This window comes from Thamnophis elegans, chromosome 7 (assembly GCF_009769535.1).
Source record: "Thamnophis elegans isolate rThaEle1 chromosome 7, rThaEle1.pri, whole genome shotgun sequence".
NCBI lineage: Eukaryota > Metazoa > Chordata > Lepidosauria > Squamata > Colubridae > Thamnophis > Thamnophis elegans.
This window is the reverse complement of record NC_045547.1, coordinates 26,718,558-26,740,987: the sequence shown is the minus strand read 5'-3', so window position 1 is coordinate 26,740,987 and position 22,430 is coordinate 26,718,558. Positions and strand designations below refer to the sequence as shown.

Genomic DNA, 22,430 nt, shown 5'->3' with positions numbered 1-22,430 from the left:
GCACCCCATAAGTTAGGGGCCTAGGGGACGATCTCTGCCCCCCCACTAACACCGACTGCGACCTGTCCGAGAGGTAGGAGGAGAACCACCGCAACACGGCGCCTCCCACTCCCACCTCCCGCAGTCGTCGCAGAAGGATACCATGGTCGATGGTATCGAAAGCCGCTGAGAGGTCGAGGAGAACCAGGATGGAGGAATGTCCTCCATCTCTGGCCCTCCAGAGATCATCGGTCAATGCGACCAAAGCGGTTTCTGTGCTGTAACCGGGTCTGAAGCCTGACTGGAAGGGGTCTAGATAGTTTGCTTCCTCCAAGGACCGCTGGAGCTGGAAGGCCACCACCTTCTCAACAACCTTCCCCAGAAAGGGGAGGTTGGAGACTGGACGATAATTATTAAGGATAGCTGGATCCAAAGATGGCTTCTTCAGGAGGGGTCTCACCACCGCCGCTTTCAGTGCGGCGGGGAAGTTCCCCTCCCGAAGTGAGGCGGTGACAACCGCCTGGATCCAGCCTCGTGTCACCTCACTGCAGTTAGTAACTAACCATGAGGGACACGGATCCAGTACACAGGTGGAGGTACTTACAGCCCTCATGGCCTTGTCCACATCCCCGGGGGTAACGTCTTGAAACTCAACCCAGAGTTGTTCAAATTGATCCTCCTGTGCCTCGGCTGGAGCTGCAGGGGTGGAGTCCAAGTCCGACCGAAACCGAGCAATTTTGTCCGCTAAGAATTGGGCATACTCTTCGGCTCTGCCCTGCAAGGGTTCCCCCGCTTCCCTTTTGTTCAGTAGGGAGCGGGTTATCCTAAACAGGGCGGCCGGGCGGGACTCAGCGGACGCAACCAAGGTGGCTATATGGGATCTTTTTGCAGCCCTAAGTGCCCTGGTGTATTCCTTGGTGCAGGTGGTTACCATTGCTCGGTTCGCTTCGGACTTATCGGACCTCCAACGGTGCTCTAGGCATCTCCTCCGGCGCTTCATCTCCCGGAGTTCCTCGGTGAACCAAGGAGGTCTCCGGGATCCGCCGCCTCGGAGGGGCCGCAGTGGCGCAATCCGGTCGAGGGTCTCCGATGCTGCCGAGTGCCACGCAGCAACCAGAGTCTCCACCGGACTGTGGGCGAAAGTGTCAGGAATAACCCCAAGCTCTGTCTGGAACCTTGACGGCTCCATAAGACGCCTGGGGCGGAACCACCTGGTCGGTTCCTCCTCCCTACAGTGGGGGTTTGGTCTCCGAAAGTCGAGCCTCAGTAGGCAGTGGTCTGACCACGACAGGGGTATGATGTCGTTCCCCCTCAGACCAAGATCACAAATCCACTGCTCCGAGAGAAATACAAGGTCAAGCATGTGTCCCGCCGAATGGGTTGGGCCTCGAATTACTTGGGTCAAGCCCATGGCTGTCATGGAAGCCATGAACTCCTGCGCCCCCTCCGAGTTTTCACCGAGCGACGGCAAATTAAAGTCCCCCAGGACCATCAGCCTAGGGAACTCAACTGCCAGCTCGGCTACCGACTCGAGGAGCGAGGGGAGGGCTGCTGCAACGCTGTTGGGAGGCAGGTACGTTAACAGCAGACCCACTTGACCCTTGAGGTCCAACTTTAACAGCAAAGACTCACACCCGACAATCTCCGGAGCAGGGACCCTACGAGGAACTAACGACTCTCGGATAACAGCGGCCACACCCCCACCCCTTCCCTGGGCTCTCGGCTGATGTAGCACCTGAAATCCTTCTGGGCACAGTTCTACAAGGGGGACTCCTCCCTCTGGGCCCAGCCAGGTTTCAGTAATACATGCCAGGTCTGCCCTCTCATCTAAAATTAAGTCCCGGACGAGAGGAGCTTTATGTACAACAGACCTGGCATTTAGCGACAACAGCCTGAGACCAGGGTCCTGACTGCTTACGCCATCTGGTCTCGGAGTGGGACTCCTAGGGCCGGAAGAAGGGATCTCTGTAATGTAGCGAACCCTCCTTCCCCGGTAATGGCCTGCCCTAAAGTCCCCGCCGTATCTGCCTCTCCCTGTTACGACCGTAATACCCCGACCCTCTCCCGTGTCTCTAGTCCCCTCAACCACCCCCGTGGCCCCCGCATCTCCCGGCAGGTCCTCCGAATCATGCGTACTCATACACTCTTCCAAGCAGTCCCCACGTGAAAGTTAAAAAACACAAAATTTTACAACAATATGATTATAAAAGTGGGCCATTCATTCATCTCACACATATCTCATACATATCCCATACAAAGAAAGAAGAGGAAGATGAAAGAAAAGGGAGAAATTAAAAATTGCGCAATTGATTAATTTAAAGTGCGAGTTCAGGTGGTAAAAGTCGGCTCTCAATGTTCAGAGTTGAAATGGCTGGATAAAATCCAAAACAGAAGCCAACAACGGTCCATAGAAGATATATAGATAGTATGCAGGGGAATGTCTTGTCTTCCCCCTCGCCTATAGGCCTGAAAGGGTCCAAAGTCTGGTGGTGGCTGGAACAGGTTGAAGAAGAAGGGGGGGATATGTTGGTTGTTAGGACGCCAACTCCCCCTCCATATTTCTGCCATCCTCTATCTCTCCTTTCATAAAACATATGCACCACAAAAGCACAGTCCATGGCGTCCTGAGAGTTGTAATTAAGTGGGCGCTGTCCGAGTTGGTATTCCAGGGGCAGTGACGGGTGGCAATGTGGTCAGAGGAGGTCGGATGTTGAAAGGCCAAAATCAGATGGTCACAGGCCAGGATAGTGGAGAGCCCATGCTAAGCAGGGGAACAAGTGGAAGCACAGGCAAGCAACAGCAGCAGCAACAGGAGGGGGGGGGGCAGCAGCTCAGATATCAGCTTCAGCGTTTCTTGGTGAGAGAACAGACTGCCCAGCTCTTAATCTCTGGCATACACACACACAGCTCCACGTAGCCCTAGCTAACCAGTTTCCAACGTCTGGCTCCAAGCAGCAACGGGAATAAGCTTCTCCAACAGGAGCTTCAATAAATCAAGGCTTCAATAAATCAAGGCTTCCCCGACAGCAGCAGCGTCAGCGTTGGCGTTTTCTTTGCCTAACAGCTCCTAGCAGCTCCGAGGAGACAAGTCTCCCCCTACGCTGCTGGCACAGATGTTCTGGGGAGTTTGTTTACCTTCAGCCGAGCTCCTGGGCAGATATATCTTTCATTTAAGCCATTTTTCGGAGGAGTCGAGCTGGAGCGAAAGACTCAGCAGCCATCTTCCAGGGACATGCGCAATCAGAATCACAATGAGTAGGTTATGATGAGAGACAAGACTCAGTTGTGGTTAGATGGAATTGATGAGATGCCCGAAAAGAGGGGGGAAATAGTTTAAAAAGCAAAAGGCAAATATGAAGCAGGATATGGTTTTGGTGAAAGCAAAAATGGCTTTCAGGGATAAACTGATATGGTCAGTAGAGTGAGTGATGTGGATGCAAATTGGAGGTTTCCTTTCCTATTTTTGTATCTTGCCCTTTGTTCCTTCCTTATTTCCTCTATATTTTCTATGCTTTGCATAATTATCCATAAGTTAATGGTGTCGTGATAAGTATGTTTGTAGGTATGACAATGTAGCAGACATCTCTGTTTTAAACAGTGTAAGAAGACAGTTCTTTCTTCAAAGACATTATACATTTGAAGGAATGCCAGTCAAAATCTAGCTTCAAATTAAAGAATCACAGTGTGTGTGTCTGTGTGTATGCCCACATGTACGCATACACACACACACATGTATGTATGTATGTATGTATGTATGTATGTATGTATGTGTGTATATAAGAAATTGGCATTTTATAGCTAACATTCACGATACAACTTTTATTTTCAAAAATGGATCTGATCACTAGAATCATTAGTCATTCTAGTGAGACACTACTTATGTTTTCCTGGGAAACTCTGGGAGTTGATATCCACACAACATAAAGTTGTCAGGTTGAAAAACACAGATTTATATTGTTAACATTTAACCTTCATCATTCCAATCTGCCAATTGGACCAGTTCCATTTAGGTTTATCAGTATCTGTTGCCCTAGAGAACAAAAGTATAACATTATAAGGAATATAGGAAGCTGTATCAGTATGAAGTCAGACTATACCAATATTATCTTTTTTTTCTCTGAAACTCTTTCCCACCATTGGTCTCGCTAAGCCAGGGTCATATACAAGCAGTGTTTCTTTTTTTCTTCCTCTCTAGAACCATTTCTACTTTTAAAAATTATGGACTCCAAAAGGGCTTTTGTTTGATTATAAATATCAATATTTAAAATTGACACATTTGCTGCCACTATCAGTTCCAAAATTATTTGATAGAATTTTCATATTGTATTATTTTTCAACATTAACTGACAAATAATTTTGATTTCTGGTTCCTGGAGGACCTCCTGACTCCTGGACCATACTTTAACAAAGACTTCTCTATAGAATTGACAATTTGTGCAGCAATTCCAAAGAGACGTGGTGGCTCAGTGGCTAAGACCCTGAGCTTGTCAATCAGAAAGGTTAGTGGTTCGGCGGTTCAAATCCCTAGTACTACATAGCGGCATGAGCTCCCATTACTTGTCCCAACTTCTGCCAACCTAGCAGTTCAAAATCATATAAAAATGCAAGTAGGAAAAATAAGAACCGCCTTTGGTGGGAAGGTAACAGTGTTCCATGAGCCTTCGGCGTTTAGTCATGCCAGCCACATGACCACAGAGAGGTCTTCAGACAGCGCTGGCTCTTTGGCTTTGAAACGGAGATGAGCACTCCCTAGACTTGGGAACAACTAACACATATGTGTGAGGGGAACCTTTACATTTACCTTACCTTACAGCAATTCCATTGTGAGCGTTTTTCCACCCCTAACTAGATAAAATCAAGTACTTTCTGCGTTAAATCATTTGCTCTACCAGCAAACTACCACCCTCTCCTTGTAAGGATCATTCTTCCAACTGCGTTGGATCTTATTTTGAGTCCTACTTCCAGTGAGCAAAATAAAATCCTGGAAGTCTATTATGACAGCTGAAAAACATGAAATGATGGTCTGTCCATGAGGCTGCTATGAGAGCACATTAACTGGCTGAGACCAAGTACACTTAATGAGACATAACTGACTTCAGTATTCCTCCTCCTCGCTTTAGCACTGTCTTGTCGGTCACACCAAGATCTGTGCCGAATCAACAGAGGAAAGTACCACTTAAACCTGGGGGTGGAATTGTTAAGAGTGTCACGAACACTGAATAATCTTGGCAGCTGGAGGAGGTGGATTATAAAAGTTTTTTTTTATTTTAGAAGCAGTTCCCTGGGTCAATTAGAATTGATGGAAGGAGAGGAGAGTGGGAAAGGAAACAGAAAAAGTATCCAAAACTTATAATAGGAGGCTGACAAATATAGTAACCTTTACACAGTGAAAAAGAAATGTGATGCAGACACTTCAAATAATTTTCAGAAAAGTTTGCAAAGAGTTGCCTCATTTATAAAACAGCCACAGAAAGATACTTGAGAGGAAAGCAGTCATTGGAAGCTAATAGAAAAATCCAAAGTTTATTCAGAAAAATAAACCCCAAGAGACGTGACAGTGATTCTTATTCCATTTTCACATTGCTGCTTGAGAACTTCAGACCACAATTCTGCAATTCATCTTCAGCATTGCCAAAGAGTAGCTGATAATTCTTATAGGCAAACACATATGAATATAGATTGGGGGAATAAACATATGAATGATGAGCTTTTAAAAATTCAAACAGAAAAAAATAAAAATCTTATTTTTCACACTTGGAGCAGCGCTTTGTGAATGTTATTTACTGCGGAAAAGAATCTATGTGAGTTGTTGTTTTTTTTCCTTATCAGGGAAAGTAGAAATTTTCTTGGTACCTCTAACTAAAAGTATTTGTCAATTGTGCTTCCGGTTAATGCAATTATTAATGCATTACACGATGGCTTTGACTGTAAATGAAAATTTAAATGGTAACCAAATATGGCATTCTCTATTGAAAATAATATAATTCAGTTGTATTGCTTACTTCTTTCTAGAAAGCTAATTTAACATTCAGTTGATTTTTATTTGCTGTTTCTTTTCCAGGAAATCTGTTGGCCAACTTGACTTAGCCAATACAAGAAAAGCTCTAATTGTACCTGCTTTTGAAACTCTCCGCTACCGCCTCTCTTTTCCAAAGTCAAAGGCAGAGCTGTTATCTATGTTGGACATGGGGACACTCTTCACATTCAGGTATTGCATGTATTTTGTTTAACGCATTCAAAAGATTTGTTCCCTCCCTCTCTCTCTCTCTATTTTAAGCAGTTGGGTATAAAAGAAGGCACACAATAGTGTACATTTAAAACATTCTAAACTTTGGTTAGAAACGTGTTCTCATTCTCCCTGTTATTACTTAAAATGAGCCACCCATTTACACTGTTTCCTTGAGATTCAGGAGGTTGTCTGTAGGTTTAATTTGAAAGGATTAAGATTGGAGAATTTTAGACAATAAACCATAAGAAAGAAATTTTTTTTTTGAAAAAGCTACTGATTCTTTGTTACTCTGCCTGGGTTCCAATAGGAGGGAAAACACACAGACACCAATCAAAGCTTTGTGTCTTAAAAGGAGAGAAAAACAGACAGTTTTGCTGTCCTTTTAAGAAATGGAGGGTAATAATGTAATAATTATGATTATTTTTTTTTAATCTTATTAATCATAATTATTATTGTTTGTATTAGAATGTATGACACTCACAATGTTCACACATTGTTTTGATATATTTATAAAAAATTAAAAAAATAAAAATTAAAGAAATGGAGGGTGGAGTAGATATTATATTTTTCACATTAGGATTGTACTACAGTACATTCAGTAAGAAATCTCTGAAATAAGATTGCTGTGGAACCTGGTGGGAAATTGGTTTAGATCTTCTGAAAATTCTCCATCTGCTCCCCCTCCCCGAAGGACGTATGTGAATACGAATGTGTGTGTTTGTGATGTCATCCCCTCTCTTAATGGATCAAAGTGACTTACAAAAAAATAAAATATAGTAAAAGCCAATTATGAAAACATCATTTAAAATGAGTTATAGAATACTGAGAACTAAAACAATTATCCTTGAACAATAAAGTATTTAATATTACAAGGCCTCAGTATGTTTTTTGGTTCCTCATATACAAGGAACAAGTTTCAATTTATAACAATGCAATGTGTTTCAAAAAACATTTTGAAAACACACACACACACACACACAAAACCCCACAAAAAGTCAGAAAACCAGCAGCTCAGATTGAAGACTTGAGTGCCATGCAACGGGGGTGAGGTCCTGTCCTCACCCAGGGATGAGTCCCCATCCTCACCCAGGAGTGTGTCCTGTCCTTAACAGGGGTAAGTCCCGTCCTCAATGGGGATGAGGTCCCATCCTCCCAGCTTCTGCCAATCCAGCTGTTCAAAAGCATGCAAATGTGAATGGATTAATAGGTATCACTTTGGTGGAAAGGAGACAGCGCTTCATGATGTCATGCTGGCCACATGATCACAGAATTGTCTTTGAACAGCACTGGGTCAATGGCCTTGAAACAAAAATGAGCATCGCTCCCTTTAGTCAGCAATGACTAGCAATGAAATATTTGCAAGGACTCTACTTTTTTTAAAAAATGTGATTCAAAACCTAAGCCTCATCATGGAAAAAGAAAAATTGATCATTAATTCATGATGAAACGAACCAGGGGTGGGTTCCTGCCAGTTCTAACCTCTTCTATAGAAGAGGTTCCACAAATCTACAGTGCCGTTTAGAACCGGTTCCAGCTCCCTACCCCCGCCCATCCGCACATCATCAAAATGAAGAGCGAGAGGAGGAATTCTGGGAGTTGAAGTCCACAAGCCTTAAAGCTGTCAAGTTTGAACACCCCTGGGTTTTTTTTTCTAAAGGGTTAGGGGTGCAAGGGTCTTGTAACTTGACAGCTTTAAGACTTGCATACTTCAATGCCAGAGTTCCGGAGCCAACATGACTGGAGGAGGAATTATGGGAGTTGAAGTCCACAAGTCTTAAAGCTGTCAAGTTTGAACACCCCTGGGGTTTTTTTCTAAAGAGTTAGGGGTGCAAGGGTCTTGTAACTTGACAGCTTAAGACTTGCACACTTCAATGCCAGAGTTCCGGAGCCAACATGACTGGAGGAGGAATTATGGGAGTTGAAGTCCACAAGTCTTAAAGCTGTCAAGTTTGAACACCCCTGGGGTTTTTTTCTAAAGAGTTAGGGGTGCAAGGGTCTTGTAACTTGACAGCTTTAAGTTGTGCATGCTTCAAATGCTAGAGTTTCTAAGCCAACATTTTGGTTGCTAAGCAAGAACGTTGTTAAGTGAGTTTCACCATATTTTACAAGTTGGCCACGCCCACCCAGTCACATGACTGGCAAGCCATTCCCGCCTGGTCACATGGCCAGCAAGCCACTCCCACTCAGTCACATGACTGGCAAGCCACTCCCACAAAGCAGACCGCACCTACAGAAGAGGTTCTAAACATTTTTGAAAGCCACCACTGGAACGAACATACCATAGGTTCCCTATTCCCTACTTGCCTCCAGAAGTTGTGGGTGCGCCAATATTTTAAAGAAAAGATTGGAGAACCATTTGTTTGAAATGTTATAGGTTTTCCTGCTTGAGCAGGGAGTTGAACTAGAAAACCCCTTCCAATTCTGCTATTCAAAATGGTCTTCTGAAATTGATAGTCCTACTATCAGTTTGGGTCAAAGTCATGTACTGTAAGCCTTTATATGTAAAGAACACCCTTGAATCGGCTTCAGAAAACAACCAATTCTCAGTCAAACTGATTATATGAATTTTATATGGAATCTTTCAGAATCATGCAGCCAGATTGTATTCTTAGACTGCTGCATTTCTGAACAATCTTCAGCAACTGTCTACTACAAGGTAATTCTTGAGTTTACCAGAATACAAAAAGATTTATGGGATCCATGAGGAATCTCAGACTATAAAGGTGATCCTTAAAGAGGATTATAATCCCATGTAGAAATAATATCTCCTGAATCCTGAATGTCCCATTTCTGGATTCAGCAACTCCATTGTGTCCACATTTCTTTCAGTTTGTTCATAAATATTCATTCAATTCACCACTTTCATAATAATGAGCTAGCAAACTTTAGCTGTATTTTTGCTCTTGGCAACCAATCCTATGCTAGCAAACATATTTGGGACCCAGGTGCTGGAGATCCTATTAAAATGGCAATCTGTCTTGCCAGGTCCTTGCAGCAATACATTTCTCTTGTTTTAAGATAACATTGTTCTGACTGAGGTTTCACGAAAGCATGAAGCAAACTTCTTGTCCCCACAAAAAACCCTTTTATTAATTTGCTGTGAAGCCGCCTCATTCACATCCAGCAAAGTCTTTCAAGGGAGGATTTACATTCACAGACCTTATCTGGCTTGGAGAGCTGACAGGCTGATATCTGCAAACCTTGGCAAGGAGTCTCGGAGAGTCACGAACCAATTAAGTGAAATAATTGTCTCCTGCAAACTCCACTCCCTTTCCACTCCTCTTTTATTTCCTCTGGGAGGGGCCATTCATCGTCCACCTCTGGCCTTACTCCCAAGTCAACCCCTGTTCTTTAGCTGTTCCCTTCATCTGGCAACTCTGCACATTTGCATACTGGAAACAGGCTCTAGCTGTTCATCTGCCTCACTGATGTCTGACTCTGAAGGCAGCTGATAACTGGCATACGGCTCTGGCCACCTCTCTGCCTCTGACACAAAGTCCTCCTCAGGGCTTTCTCCAGATTCCAGGACCGGCCCATGTTCCTCCCCAACCTCCTCACTGTCCAAATCTACTCCAGCTCTGCTGGATGCTGGCGGGCCACAACAAGCATTGTATCTGATCTATCTAGCACAGGTGTGTCAAACTCGCATTTTGATGGCGACATCAATGTGACGTATCACAATTTTCTCCTTCTCTAAACCAGAAGTGGGCGTGGCCAGCATATGATGCATCTGGCCCACAGGCCATGAGTTTAACACTCCAGATCTAGCATAACTGCTCTCTGAAATATTCATTTTAAAAAGGTAGATTCATTTGAGCATACTGCTCTGATTGCTTGGCCTTACTGCTTGATGAATTGTCCCCATTCAATTTAGTTTAAATAAGGTGACCCAGGAGAAAGCAGAGTTGATGTGTTTGTTTATAAAGAAAGAAAACCCACACGCCTTAAAATAAATTCCACCAGTATCACTCTGTAATCTGTGCAAGTAATTGCAAAGATTTATTAATTAAGAAAACAACTGTTCCATCCCTAGTTAAAAGAAAAATCTACTGGAAAATAAGATCATGTAAATGTTCATTTCAGTTTTCTGCTTCATCATCAATCACATTTTCCACAGGCATAGAATTTACTTTCACACTGGCTTGTTTTTTGCATAGCGAACAAGACATCACAAAAAAAAAGACAGAGCTTCTGAATTATCAGTATCTCTCCATACAGCTAATCTTCACATATTTTTCTCAGGCCACCTGATTATTCCAATCTTCTCACAGTCCACTTCATCAACTACCTTTGTTTTCAGGGTGGTTTTAATAAGTTGTTAGTAAATACTGAAGGCCAAAACAATAGGGGAAAACTTGTATGACAATGATTCCTGCTCATTCCTGTAGCATTCCAAACTTTTTTTTAATTTGGTGTCCTGTTTTCTAAAATGATTAACTTTTTTCCCTTTGGGCATATGTGACATATAAATTAGTTTTCCATGGTAAATGTCTTCCTTTTATTTCTGTTCCAGCAAATGTTGGGGTAGCCTGGATATTTTGAGTATGAGAGCTTTGTAATGGAGAATAATGGATGGCTTCATTGTAGATTTGTTTCAAGGGTTTTATATTAAAGGTCTAAAGATTTCCTTGTCTGTAGAGAAAAATTAAACTTTGCTCTACTAAGGTTTCGGACTAAGTTAATTGCTGCTGCTCTAAATCTACTTCCAAATACTTTTGGAATTTTAGAGAAAGAAAATCACATCATATATTCCTTGTCCACTAATGTGTGTTGACCAATGACCTGTCCATGTCAACAAGTTTGAATGCAATTACATTGAGCCAGAATAAAACAAAAACAAAACAAAATTGGCAATCCTCTAATTAACTTATTTGTAATCATCTTGTCTATGGTTCACTCTGGGAAAAAAAAAGAAACAATAAAATAAATGCTGCTATAATGATTCTAGAGAACTTTTGGAAACTATGAAGCAATGAATACACACACACACATACACGCAATGAATACACACACACACACATATACACATACATACACATACATACATACACACACATGTGTATGTATGTGTGTATACACGCACACACACATATACATACATACACACATACATACTATTTATTTTCTTTATTAATTGCATCTCTGTTCTGAATAATGTGATAGAATAGAAATATATATTGCTAGAACGGGCAACAAGTAATATATTGATAAGAATAGAATAACAGAGTTGGAAGGGACCTTGGAGGTCTTCTAGTCCAACCTCCTTCTTAGGTAGGAAAGGTAGACAAATGGTTATCCAACACCTTCTTAAAACATCCAGTGTTGGAACATCACAACTTCTGGAGTCAAGTTGTTCCACGGATTAATTGTTTTAACTATCAGCACATTTTTTCTTAGTTCTATGTTGTTTCTCTCCTTGATTAGTTTCCATCCATTACTTTTTGGCCTGCCCTTGAGTCCTTTGGAGAATAGCTTGACTCCCTCTTCTTTGTGGCAGCCCCTGAGATATTGAAACACTGCTATCATGTCACTCCTAGTCCTAGATATGTTAATGAAGTCTTCACAGATTCATTGTAGAACCATGTTTCGGCATTTTGATCTCTATAGGATTCTGTAGGGCTATAGCAGAAATGCATTCTCATTTTCTCTTCAGATACCCAGATATTATCAAGATTATGATTAACATTACCTTCAAACCAGAGATAGCATACTTTAAAAAGCCAATTATAGTTGAACAACAATGGGAGAAGGACATATCTCTATCACTTCAAAGACAATTTGCTGGCCACTGTAAGAAACAAAAAAACAGAAATAGTGAGACCTTGGCCTTACCCAGTAGGACTATTCTTCTTACCATTTCTTCTTGTATCTAAGGAAATAAGAAATATTCAAAATAAAGAATAAATACAGACGTCCCCTTTATCCCCTGATTTCACTAAAAGTTATTAGCATATCACAATAACTATACTTCGAATGTATTTTTAATTAGATTTTTATCCTAGACAGAACAGGAATATTTCCTTTTTGAATGATTTGGAAGCATTGGGCCCTATCCAATAAGATGCAGTTCAGTGGTGAGAGAAGTAAGTTCTTGCACTTAGGCAGAATTAACCAAATGCAAAGGTGTAGAACAGGTACTACCTGGCTCAACAGTAGCAACTATTAGAGTGATCTAAGTTTCCTAATGGACAACACTACTGGCTCACCACTTAAGTACAGCCAACAATGTTCTGCAGTTGGCAAAAAAGGCTACATCAACAGAAGCATACCAAGAAGATTATGAGAAATGTTAGTACCGCTCTATACTGCACTAGTGAGGCCACACTTGGAATATTGTGTCCAGTTCTGGCCACCAAAATACAAAAATGAAGCTGAGAGCCTAGAAAGAGTGCGGAGAAGAACAACAAAGATGATAATGGGACTAGAAGCTAACCCAAATGGGGAACAATTAAGGGAACTTGGTAGGTATGTTTAGCCTATTGTAGAGTAGGATTAGAGGTGATATGATAGTTGTTTCCCAATATTTGGTGGTCAACCACAAAGAAGAGAGGGTGACTTATTTTCCAAAGCACCTGAGGGAAGGAAAAGCAATGGATGGAAGATCATTAAAGAAAGATCCAACCTGGAACTAAGGAAAAATTTCCTGAAAAGAAAAACAATTAATGGACCAGTTTTCCTCCTGGAGTTCTGGGTGCTCCATCACTGGACGTTTTCAAGAAAAGATTGGATGTCCATTTGTCTGGTATGGTATAAGGCAGGGGTCCTCAACCTCCAGGCTGTAGAACAGCACCGGTCTGTAGCAAAGACCCATCCACACATTTGCAAATCCAGGCAATGCCGAAACCATGACACACACACCCAGTCTGCCAAAAAACTGTCCTCCACAGTCTGTGGTGCCCAAAACATTGGGGCCTCCTGGTATAAGGCAGGGGGTTGGATTGGAATAACTCCAAGGTCCCTTCCAGCCTATGATTCTTTGTACCCTTTTTCCACATACGCTTGTTCTGTGAGCATAACCATAGACCTTGAATAAGATTCCAAAGTTAAATCAAGTCAAAATTGCAAGCTGAATATTTCCAGTATTTTCATTGAAGTCCTTGATGTTTATTAAATCTAGATACAATACCATGCCTGACTATTTTGACTTTTGAAGTAAACCTTGGAATATAGTTTAATATATAAACAAGTGATGTAATGGTATGCTGGTTTAATCGATGCGTAGCAGTAGCCAATATCTTTCTGGAATGACACAGCGAGCACAGTCTGTTCTCGAAAATGCCTTGTTGTTGTTGTTTTAATAATGGCTGGTTTATTATATGTTTACTGTGTCTAACTTTGTTGTACGTTGCTCAGAGATGGGTGGCCATATAAATTTGATCTATAAATAAATAAATGCAAGAGAAAGGTATTGATCGTTGTCTTAATGGAAGAATAGTGGCTGTGCTTGGATAGGCCTGGCAGTGACATGGGTAAAATTAACAAATTATAAAAGGATCCTTTCCTGTAAATTGAACTGATTGTCTAGATGAAATTGTGTAGATGACACATGGCAACAAAACGATAGTTTCGATGGACTGATAATATTTTCCTAGGCTTTTATTTAATGCTTGTATTGATCTAAATTTCTGCCATGATGACAGAAACACCTCCACAGACTTCTGCATGCCTTGAAAACAAACTATTAAATTACAAAGAAGAAAAAAGCCATTATAACTCTGAATGGTGGCTAAGCTCATTTACAAAACATTTACCTGCATGTCAACATCTTCTCAAAGTACCATTTTTTACAATTTCGGCAATTAAATCTCACAATCCAGAACTGCCGTAGTTACTGTTTCTTCATCAGTCATGATTTCTTTGCTTTCTGTAATTATACAGAATATCATTTTTCAAATGGAAGCCTGGGGGTACCCTGTTTCCCCGAAAATAAGTCCTCCCTAGATAATAAGCTCAATCGGGCTTTTGAGCACATGCACCAAAATAAGCCCTCCCCCCCAAAATAAGCCCTCCTCAAAAATATTGCAACACAGCAGCAGCCATGAGGTGACCACGTTCACTACCTCCTGCACCTTAAAACTAATAAGACCTCTCAAAAAATAAGACCAAGCGCTTATTTCGGGGGTCAAAAGAAATTAAGACCTTGTCTTATTTTCTGGGAAACATGGTAATGCCCACCGAATATATGACATTTTTGAGGTTCTCAAAGCTGCATCCTGAAGTACCACAGTGCCTTTTTTCTAAGACCAAAACCACATGGCCAAATTGCTCATTTTGTCCTGCTTTGAGGCCTGTCAAAAAGTTGCAAGATGTGTTCTTTGTGTGCTATGCATGTGCAGGACCCTCTTCTGAAGTTGTATCAGCAGTGTTGTCAAGAAGTGAATCAAACTTCTTGTCAAGTGAACAAACCCAAAAGGTGAAGGTGAAGTGAAATGAACCAAACTGCACTCTCGCCTATCTCTCGCTGTGGATTGTTTCCAACTCTTGCTTCCATCAGTGATTCTTTCAATCAATATCTTTTCTAGGTATCACGTATGGACAAAAGGGCATGCACCAACCAATTTTGCCAAGTGGCGAACAGCCACCACACCATATCGAGTTGAATGGGAAGCAGATTTTGAGCCATATGTTGTGGTAAGGCAAGATTGTCCAGAATATGACCGAAGGTTTGTTGGATTTGGTTGGAATAAAGTTGCACACATTATGGAATTGGATGCACAGGTGAGGAATATAAATTTTAGTTGCAGCAATTTGTTTCCCCGTTCTTTTTTAATATAAAAGATACTGCTTTTATAGAATGCTCTGGAAAGTTTGCTTCTCATTGCATCATAGATATGGGAGTACCCTCTTGTTCAGATTCACTAATAAGGAAGACAGGATGCAATCTGGGTCAGTCATCGGGAGCAGAGGTTTTGTCTTCTGAGTCTTTTTGAGCCATGCTAATGCCCATCTTGAGGTCACTTTTCTCTAGCAGAGTGTGCTAGAGCGAGACTGCTAGAGAGAAGTTCCCTCAAGATGAGATCCAGCACTAGTCTGAAAACCCAGAAGACAAAACCTCTGATCCTAGTTTTGTCCAACCCAGATTGGATTCTGCAACATTATCCAGGGACATGCACATTCACCTTCATTCGTGAAAGAGTTCATTTGCTTTTGAAAAATTAATTGATTGATACTGTTAACATGAAGCAGAATAGAATAGTTTTCCTAATCAACAGCTCCCACAACTGCTAGCTGGCATAGCCATTCAGTCTATTCTTTCTAGTTCTGGGGAGTAGCAATAGTGCTGAGACTTACTGCTTACTGCTTCACAGCATTCTCTAAGTGGTTTACAGAATCAGCATATTGTCCCCAACAATCTGGGTCCTCATTTTATCAACTTCAGAAGGATGGAAGGCTGAGCCAACCTTCGGCCAGTGAGGAGCAAACTCCTATGAGAAGAGAGAATAGAATAGAATAGAATAGAATAGAATAGAATAGTTGGAAGGGACCTTGGAGGTCTTCTAGTCCAGCCCCCTACTTAGGCAGGAAACCCACAGTGCTACCTTGGCTCCATTTGGTTAGAATATAGCGTAACGACACAACCAGGATTCTTTCCATTTCAGAGTGTGGGGTTGTTGGTTTCTTTTTCTTTTTCAGTGTTCATGCATAATGGGCTTCTGGTTTCTGTATAAACATTTGGTGCTCCAAATTAATTCCAAGAGAGAAGAGTGAAGGACCATAAAAAACTATGTCTCATGGGGGAAAAAAATCTTTGTGCCAAATAACACCCAGTAGGATCATTCCCCCCAATCCAGTAATCAGTTTATCAAAAGATGGGTAGCAATTAAACTGTACCTTGCCCTGCTAACTAGCACCTCTAAATTTGCAACTGGCATCTTAAATTAGCAGGTCTGCCCTACAAATTAGCTCTTTGCTTCTCTACAAAACAGTTTCCCAGAACAGGTGGAAAGATACAGCTCACTCTTTGGATTACCTCTCAAGGAGCATTTACTGCTTCAAATGAGGCAAATGTTTCTCAGGGGGGCAATAGGACGATTCATAATAGTGTCTTTGTACATGCAATATCAGAAAGGCTAAAGCATAGAATGAGTTGAAGTTGGCAAAGAATGCTAAGGGCATAAAACAGTTTCTTCGGTTTTGTACAAAATGCAAGAAGTACAGTATCAGTCTACCAGCTGCTCAGTTTAAAAAGGTAGAATATTAACAGATACATGTACAAAGGACACAGCTGCTCAGGTCCTACACATTATGGTCACTGGGGTCTTTCAACAACAGTCTTAAGCAACCGGGCTCCCTTGCGAAATCCATTTTTAAATGAAGACAACTTAAGAAATCGAGTTCAGATTTGGAAACAATGCTGGCCAGTTATTATGCAGATCATAGTTGGGAGAGTCCCCTACTGTCATCTGTACTGGGAAAACAAACAGCACTCGCTTGGAAGAAATTTAAAGATTTGTGGTTTCAAACAATAAGAGCTTTTTCAGGATCCTCATCCATATTTGACATCTTCCATCTGGTATGTCCACTAAGTGCAGTAGCCCCAACCTTTTGGGCACCAGGGACTGGTTCCATGGGGAGAAGTTTTTCTATGGTCCAGAGGAAATGTGGCTTTGTATGCTGCCTACATCCCACAGATGGGATTTTACTTGTTGCATGGCCCAGTTTCTGGCATGACACAAACCAATGCCAGTCTTTGGCCAGGGGTTGGGGACCCTTGCAGTAGTAGACTACTGAAAGTCAACTAAAGAAAATGTGTTTTCCTTTTTTCGTGTCACTTGAACTAAAAGAGAAAAATAGCATGCCTCTTCTAACATCTATGCTGGAGGGAGGGGAGAAAGACTACTGTTTCGCTGGTCCACTAGTGAACCTGTTTATAAAAAAAAAAAAGACCAACCGTTTAATCTGTCTTCCCTGCAAACGGAATTCTGCTATAGTGCACAGCAGCCAACCTGGAGTGAACTTTAATGCAGAGCAAGAAAAGATGGATAAAGGTTAAGGATGATTGGACATTCCTCTCCTCAATAGATGATTAAATGGTGATCCCAGAGTAAGCAGGAAGTTCGGATGAGCCTTCTGTTCTGTCAGTCAATACTGAAGAACAGAATGAAGCAACAAGATTAAGGACTGAGAATAATTAAAAAATATATACCAGTGAATAGTTGTTTACTTTGAATGAGTTTATATCTCCAGGACCAGATGAATTGCTTCCTCACATACTAAGGGAAAGGAGGAACCAAAGAATGGCAGACATCTATACCTGGAAAATTCTACAAATGTGTTAATTTGAATTTCCTCTTTGAGCAAGGGGCGAATTTCGATGGGCTTGATCTGATATTGAACTTGATGTTGCATTCTTAGATAATTCCACAAAAACGAACCTGACAATCCTTTAAGGTAGACCAGATTTGTATCAGTTAGCAATCTCGTGCTCTACAGTGGAAAGTTTTTCCCATATAGAAGCGCAGTTGTCAATATTATAAACTAGGATCAGGTAGACCCACGTTCAATTCCAGTCTTCAACCTTGGGAATGAATTGGATGGTTTTGAGCCAATCATTTTCCTGTAGCCCAATCAAAAACTCAGGGTTGTTGTGGAAATAAATGGAAGGATGATGTTCAAGTATATACCACCATAAGTTCCTATAAAAAAAGGATATAAATCAAACAAAATTAAATGTTCAAAACATTTTTTATAGTTGGGAACAAAGCATGTTACTCAAAAAATTATATTGGGGAAACCTTGTTGTGAAACAGGAATTTTAATTTTTGGATGAATGGATTGGCAGACAGAGAGAGGCAGAGACATGCAAACTCCAGAGTCTTTTCAGACAGAAACAGAACAGTTTACAGGTACAAATGAAATAGTCATTGCATGTTCTTAAGTAGGTTACTTTTGTCCTTCAAAGTATTTTTAATCTAAATAAATCTAAATAAATGTAGTCCTCGATTTATAATCATAATTGGGACCAAAAATTCTGTTGTTAAATAAGGCTGTTATTAAGCGAGCCATGCCCAATTTTATGACCTATTTTGCCATGGTTGTTAAGCAGATCACTGCAGATGTTAATTGAATCACACCATCATTAAGGGAATCCACCTTCCCCACTGACTTTGCTTGTGATCAGTCAGCTGGGACAATCCCAAATGGGAATCAAATAACTAAGAACACTGCAGTCATCATAAATATATGCCAGTTGCCAAGCATCCAAATTTTGATTGTGAGGATGTTGTGATGGTTGAAAGTACAACAACTGGTCATAAATTACTTTTCTTCAGTGTTGTAACAGTCAGTAAACAAATGGTTATAAGTCGACTATCTGCATAGAAAAGAAGAACAGTTGGTCCAGTGGGATTAGCGCTTGAGGAGTCACTAAGCTTTGGGGTAACTTGTTCATAGTTCAGTTAGAATCAATATGTTTATTGGAATAAAGGATAAAACTCTGGGGTGACTTGATGGGATGGGAAGGAATTAGTCCCTGTTTTGTAGGGCAGGGGTCCCAGTTAAAATTCCTGGCACCTCTTGTGAAAAGCACATCAATATATGAAGATTGAGAAAATGCCTCTGCTTATGATCTGTAGAATGCCTGCAGTTAAAATAGGGGCATTCGGCCTTGGCAACTTAAAGACTTGTGGACTTCAACTTCCAGCATGGCTGGCTGGGGAATTCTGGGAGTTGAAGTCCACAGGTTTTACAGTGGCCAAGGTTGGATACCCCTGAGTTAAAGGATAAATATATATATTTTTAAAATCAAGTTCAATTCAGTGAACTGAAGCTCAGTTCATGGATGGGCACATCTATGGCTTGGTATTTCTTCTCCTTTTACTCCTCAAATTTATCATAGTAACGATAACTCAGTGGGCTCTACTTTTACCGTAAAAATATGTAAGCCGTGAAGAGAAACAACTGCTCTTGGCAAAATTGGAATAACAACATAACTGAGGAAGGATGAAAGGGCAGCAGAGAAAGGCTTTGATGTCAGTAAAAGATCACTCTTTTGAGGCAGAAGGCAAAACAAAGCTGCAAAATTCTCTTAGCCCAGCTAGGAGTTGAATCTAACATTGACTTTAGATGTATCTTTATCATCAACATGTCATTCAGAAACTGAAGGATGGCTAATCAAAGGCTTTCATTTTTTTACCAGAATCTTGCAATAAATGCAGATTGATTGATTAATAGGGACTTTCATCTCTCTGTAAAGAAAAGCTTCTTGAGAATTGCTTACATGGTTCTGGATTGCTGTTCTGTAACAGATGCAAGCAGACTTTCAGATGATAAATCCCCAAGATTCAACAATTTATGCATTTCATCTCATTGATAAGTTGCTGGTGCTATTCTAAACAAATAACTTTAGCAGAACCTAGTTCTATCTATATGTCCTATGAAATTTCGCCATAAGAATGCTCACTTGTTAGGCTTCTATTTGCCTTGCAAACTGCTCCAAAGGTGGTTTAAACCTAGCCTAAGTGTCCTCTCCTCGCCCTCTAACACAAATTCTCAGGTTTCTTCTTTTGCAGGTTTTAGCCATGACTTAAAAACATCAGCAAACATGAGTAAATACTGACCAGGTTTTTCCTCATATGAGGGGTTACAAAACCCAACTGTACACATGCTTAGCAAGCAGATGCCATATTCAATTTTATTCAAGTTTACAAAAGAAAAGAGGCAGGCAGGGAGGGAGGGGAGATATATTTACCCTGGGATTAAGAAAGGGTTTTTATTTACAGACCATCATTTTACAAGAGCCAATGTTTCGCTTCTACTTGCTATTTTCCAGGTTTTGCAATGCTTAAGGCTGTGGGGGAGAGGAGACAGAACAAAAAGAAAGGTGAGGTCCTTGCTGCTCTCTGGGCTTGATGGTTCCCTTACAGATGTTTCATTGCCCAACTAGATAGTGCTGATGAGGTTGGATAATGAATTGTCTAAAACAATCAAGCTCAGACAGCATCAAGGACCCCACAGTTCAATCCTGAGCTGCAAATGTTCTTTTCTATTGGCATAAAAGAATTGTGAAACATTGGTCTTCTTGCTGACTCTTACTGTGACTGTCTTCCTCAGGAATATGAATTCACAGTGCTTCCCAATGCCTACATGATCCACATGCCACATGCGCCCAGCTTCGACATCACCAAATTCCGTTCCAACAAGCAGTACCGTATTTGTCTCAAGACCCTCAAAGAAGAGTTCCAGCAGGATATGTCACGCCGCTACGGCTTTGCTGCATTGAAATATCTCACGGCTGAGAACAACAGCTAGCACCACCAAACTCTTAATGGAGAGCAAACTGAAAAGAGGAGCCGTTTCATGTGTGTGGACCCCGTTCTTAAATTGTGGGACCCCGTTGGTTGTTTTTGGTTTTGCTTTGTTTTTAAACCACATCAAACAGTTCCAGCGGTAGAGCTTTGGGACAAGATGTCACTGGACGTTTCTCAAAAGCACCACTCATCTACCACCTACAAGACTTTGGCTTGATTGACCAAGAGGTGGACACAAAATGTATGGGGTTGGGGACAGCACTACCCAGATCTGTTGGCAGCACCCAGGGTGGCAGTAACTGTAAAACAGATCTTGATTCTTAAAATTGCACACAGATCTTCTTTGGAATATAGGCTTTCATGTTACTATTTAATAATATCACAGTTTTTTTAAAAAAAGAAATGTAAAGGAAGATCTTCAGATTACTATCCTGTGAATTAAATGAACAAAAACAGCCCCTACTTTTCCTTATTAAAGGGATTTGCCTATGTCACACAACTTTTGTCTAACCACAGAGAACACTATACAGTAAGCTGTACATCAGACTTGCCCGTCAGATGAATGGGAATCATATCCAACCAATGGGACTTGTGATATATTATATTCTGAATATTCACAGCATTGTGTATGCACTTCTGTGGTATCACTCAGTCATTGCTCTTATGCTGCAAGATGGACTCTTCTCCAAATCCCCACTACCGTCACCTGCTCTGTTCATATCCTTTTTTTTCAAACCTAAATTGCATCCTTTCACACCTCAGCTGTATCTCCAAATCTAGCCACACACACACACACACACACACAGAAGATCTGTGCTTCTACTGGCCTGGAAAGATACCCATCACATTCAATTTTTGCTTCCATTTTATAGAGGTTTTTTTTTTAAGTATTTCTTTGTAAAACAGATCAAATTGAAATCTAAAGTATTGGGAAAGAAGGATTAATATTTAATTAATTAATAAACTCAGGTGAGTGGGGAAAATCAGTCCAATAGCTCTTCCACTTCGCATCCATTTGGTGTGAGTGGACATCATGACTAAGCAGGAGGGTGGAACCACAGAATTACAGACTTTGGGGAACTAATTCAGTCAAGTGTTGTTAAACTAAAACAAAATCAAAATGGTGTATTGGTGGGGGAGAAACGAATGGGAAAATCTTGATGGTCTTTGCTTGGAAGTGAATCCATTCAGTTCACTCTGATTATTGTATGTAGAACTAAGTATGGGTGAGAATCTTGAACAAGGAACATTAACACATAGACGTGCAACCCAACACTGGATTTTTTTTAATTTCTTCAGTATTAATGTTGTGTTTACATGGATGGAGGAGATGAGGTTTAATGCACTACCCTTATTTGGGGCTATTTGTATTTGGTTGCAATGTTATTCAGAGAGCAGAATTTGAATAAATCAGAATTATGTCTCTCTTCCTTTCCCCAAGAATGTTAAGAGTCTTACCAACATCCTTACACGACTAGTCACTGTGCATTTTGTACTATTAATTAACTGTCCCATATTTCCTCTTTCGCAAGGCCAATGTGACTTCTTTCAACTTTTGTAGTAAACTGCCTGGGTTCCAAAGATTTTCCAGGATTTATGCATCAATGCTGATCTATAACAATTACACTCAAGAGATCAAAGCTGCTACTTCAAATCAAAAGCAGGAGAAGAATTCTTGGCTTGGGATTTTGTTCAGAACTTCCAGTGAAGCAATAGTGCATGCTTAACATATTTCTGTTTCCTTTTCTTCTACTGAAAGATTAATTCCAGAGCAGACACACCTTGCTTCTTTTCAGTTCCACAAAGCTTGGGAACCACCTGGAACTCAGCAATCACCTTGCTAGTAAATATATGCATTGCATGGCTGACATATGCATTTGGTTCCAAAGAGACCCCCAAATCACTTTAGAGCAGCAGTTCTCAACCTGTGGGTCTGGACCCCTTTGGGGGTCGAACGACCCTTTCACAGGGGT

General features: G+C 41.1%; 1 protein-coding gene across 2 annotated transcripts in view; it reads left to right on the top strand.

The window, feature by feature from the left end:
• LARGE1 (LARGE xylosyl- and glucuronyltransferase 1) overlaps positions 1–21,361 on the top strand; it is a 355,590-nt gene extending 334,229 nt beyond the window's left edge. For both annotated transcript variants that reach the window (XM_032221402.1, XM_032221401.1), the window contains 3 exons: positions 6,041–6,187; positions 14,731–14,926; positions 20,261–21,361. In XM_032221402.1, the coding sequence (XP_032077293.1) occupies positions 6,041–6,187; positions 14,731–14,926; positions 20,261–20,458 (541 nt within the window). In that variant the 3' untranslated portion in view covers positions 20,459–21,361. The remainder of the gene's footprint in view (positions 1–6,040; positions 6,188–14,730; positions 14,927–20,260) is intronic.
• The last annotated feature ends 1,069 nt before the right edge of the window (positions 21,362–22,430 follow it).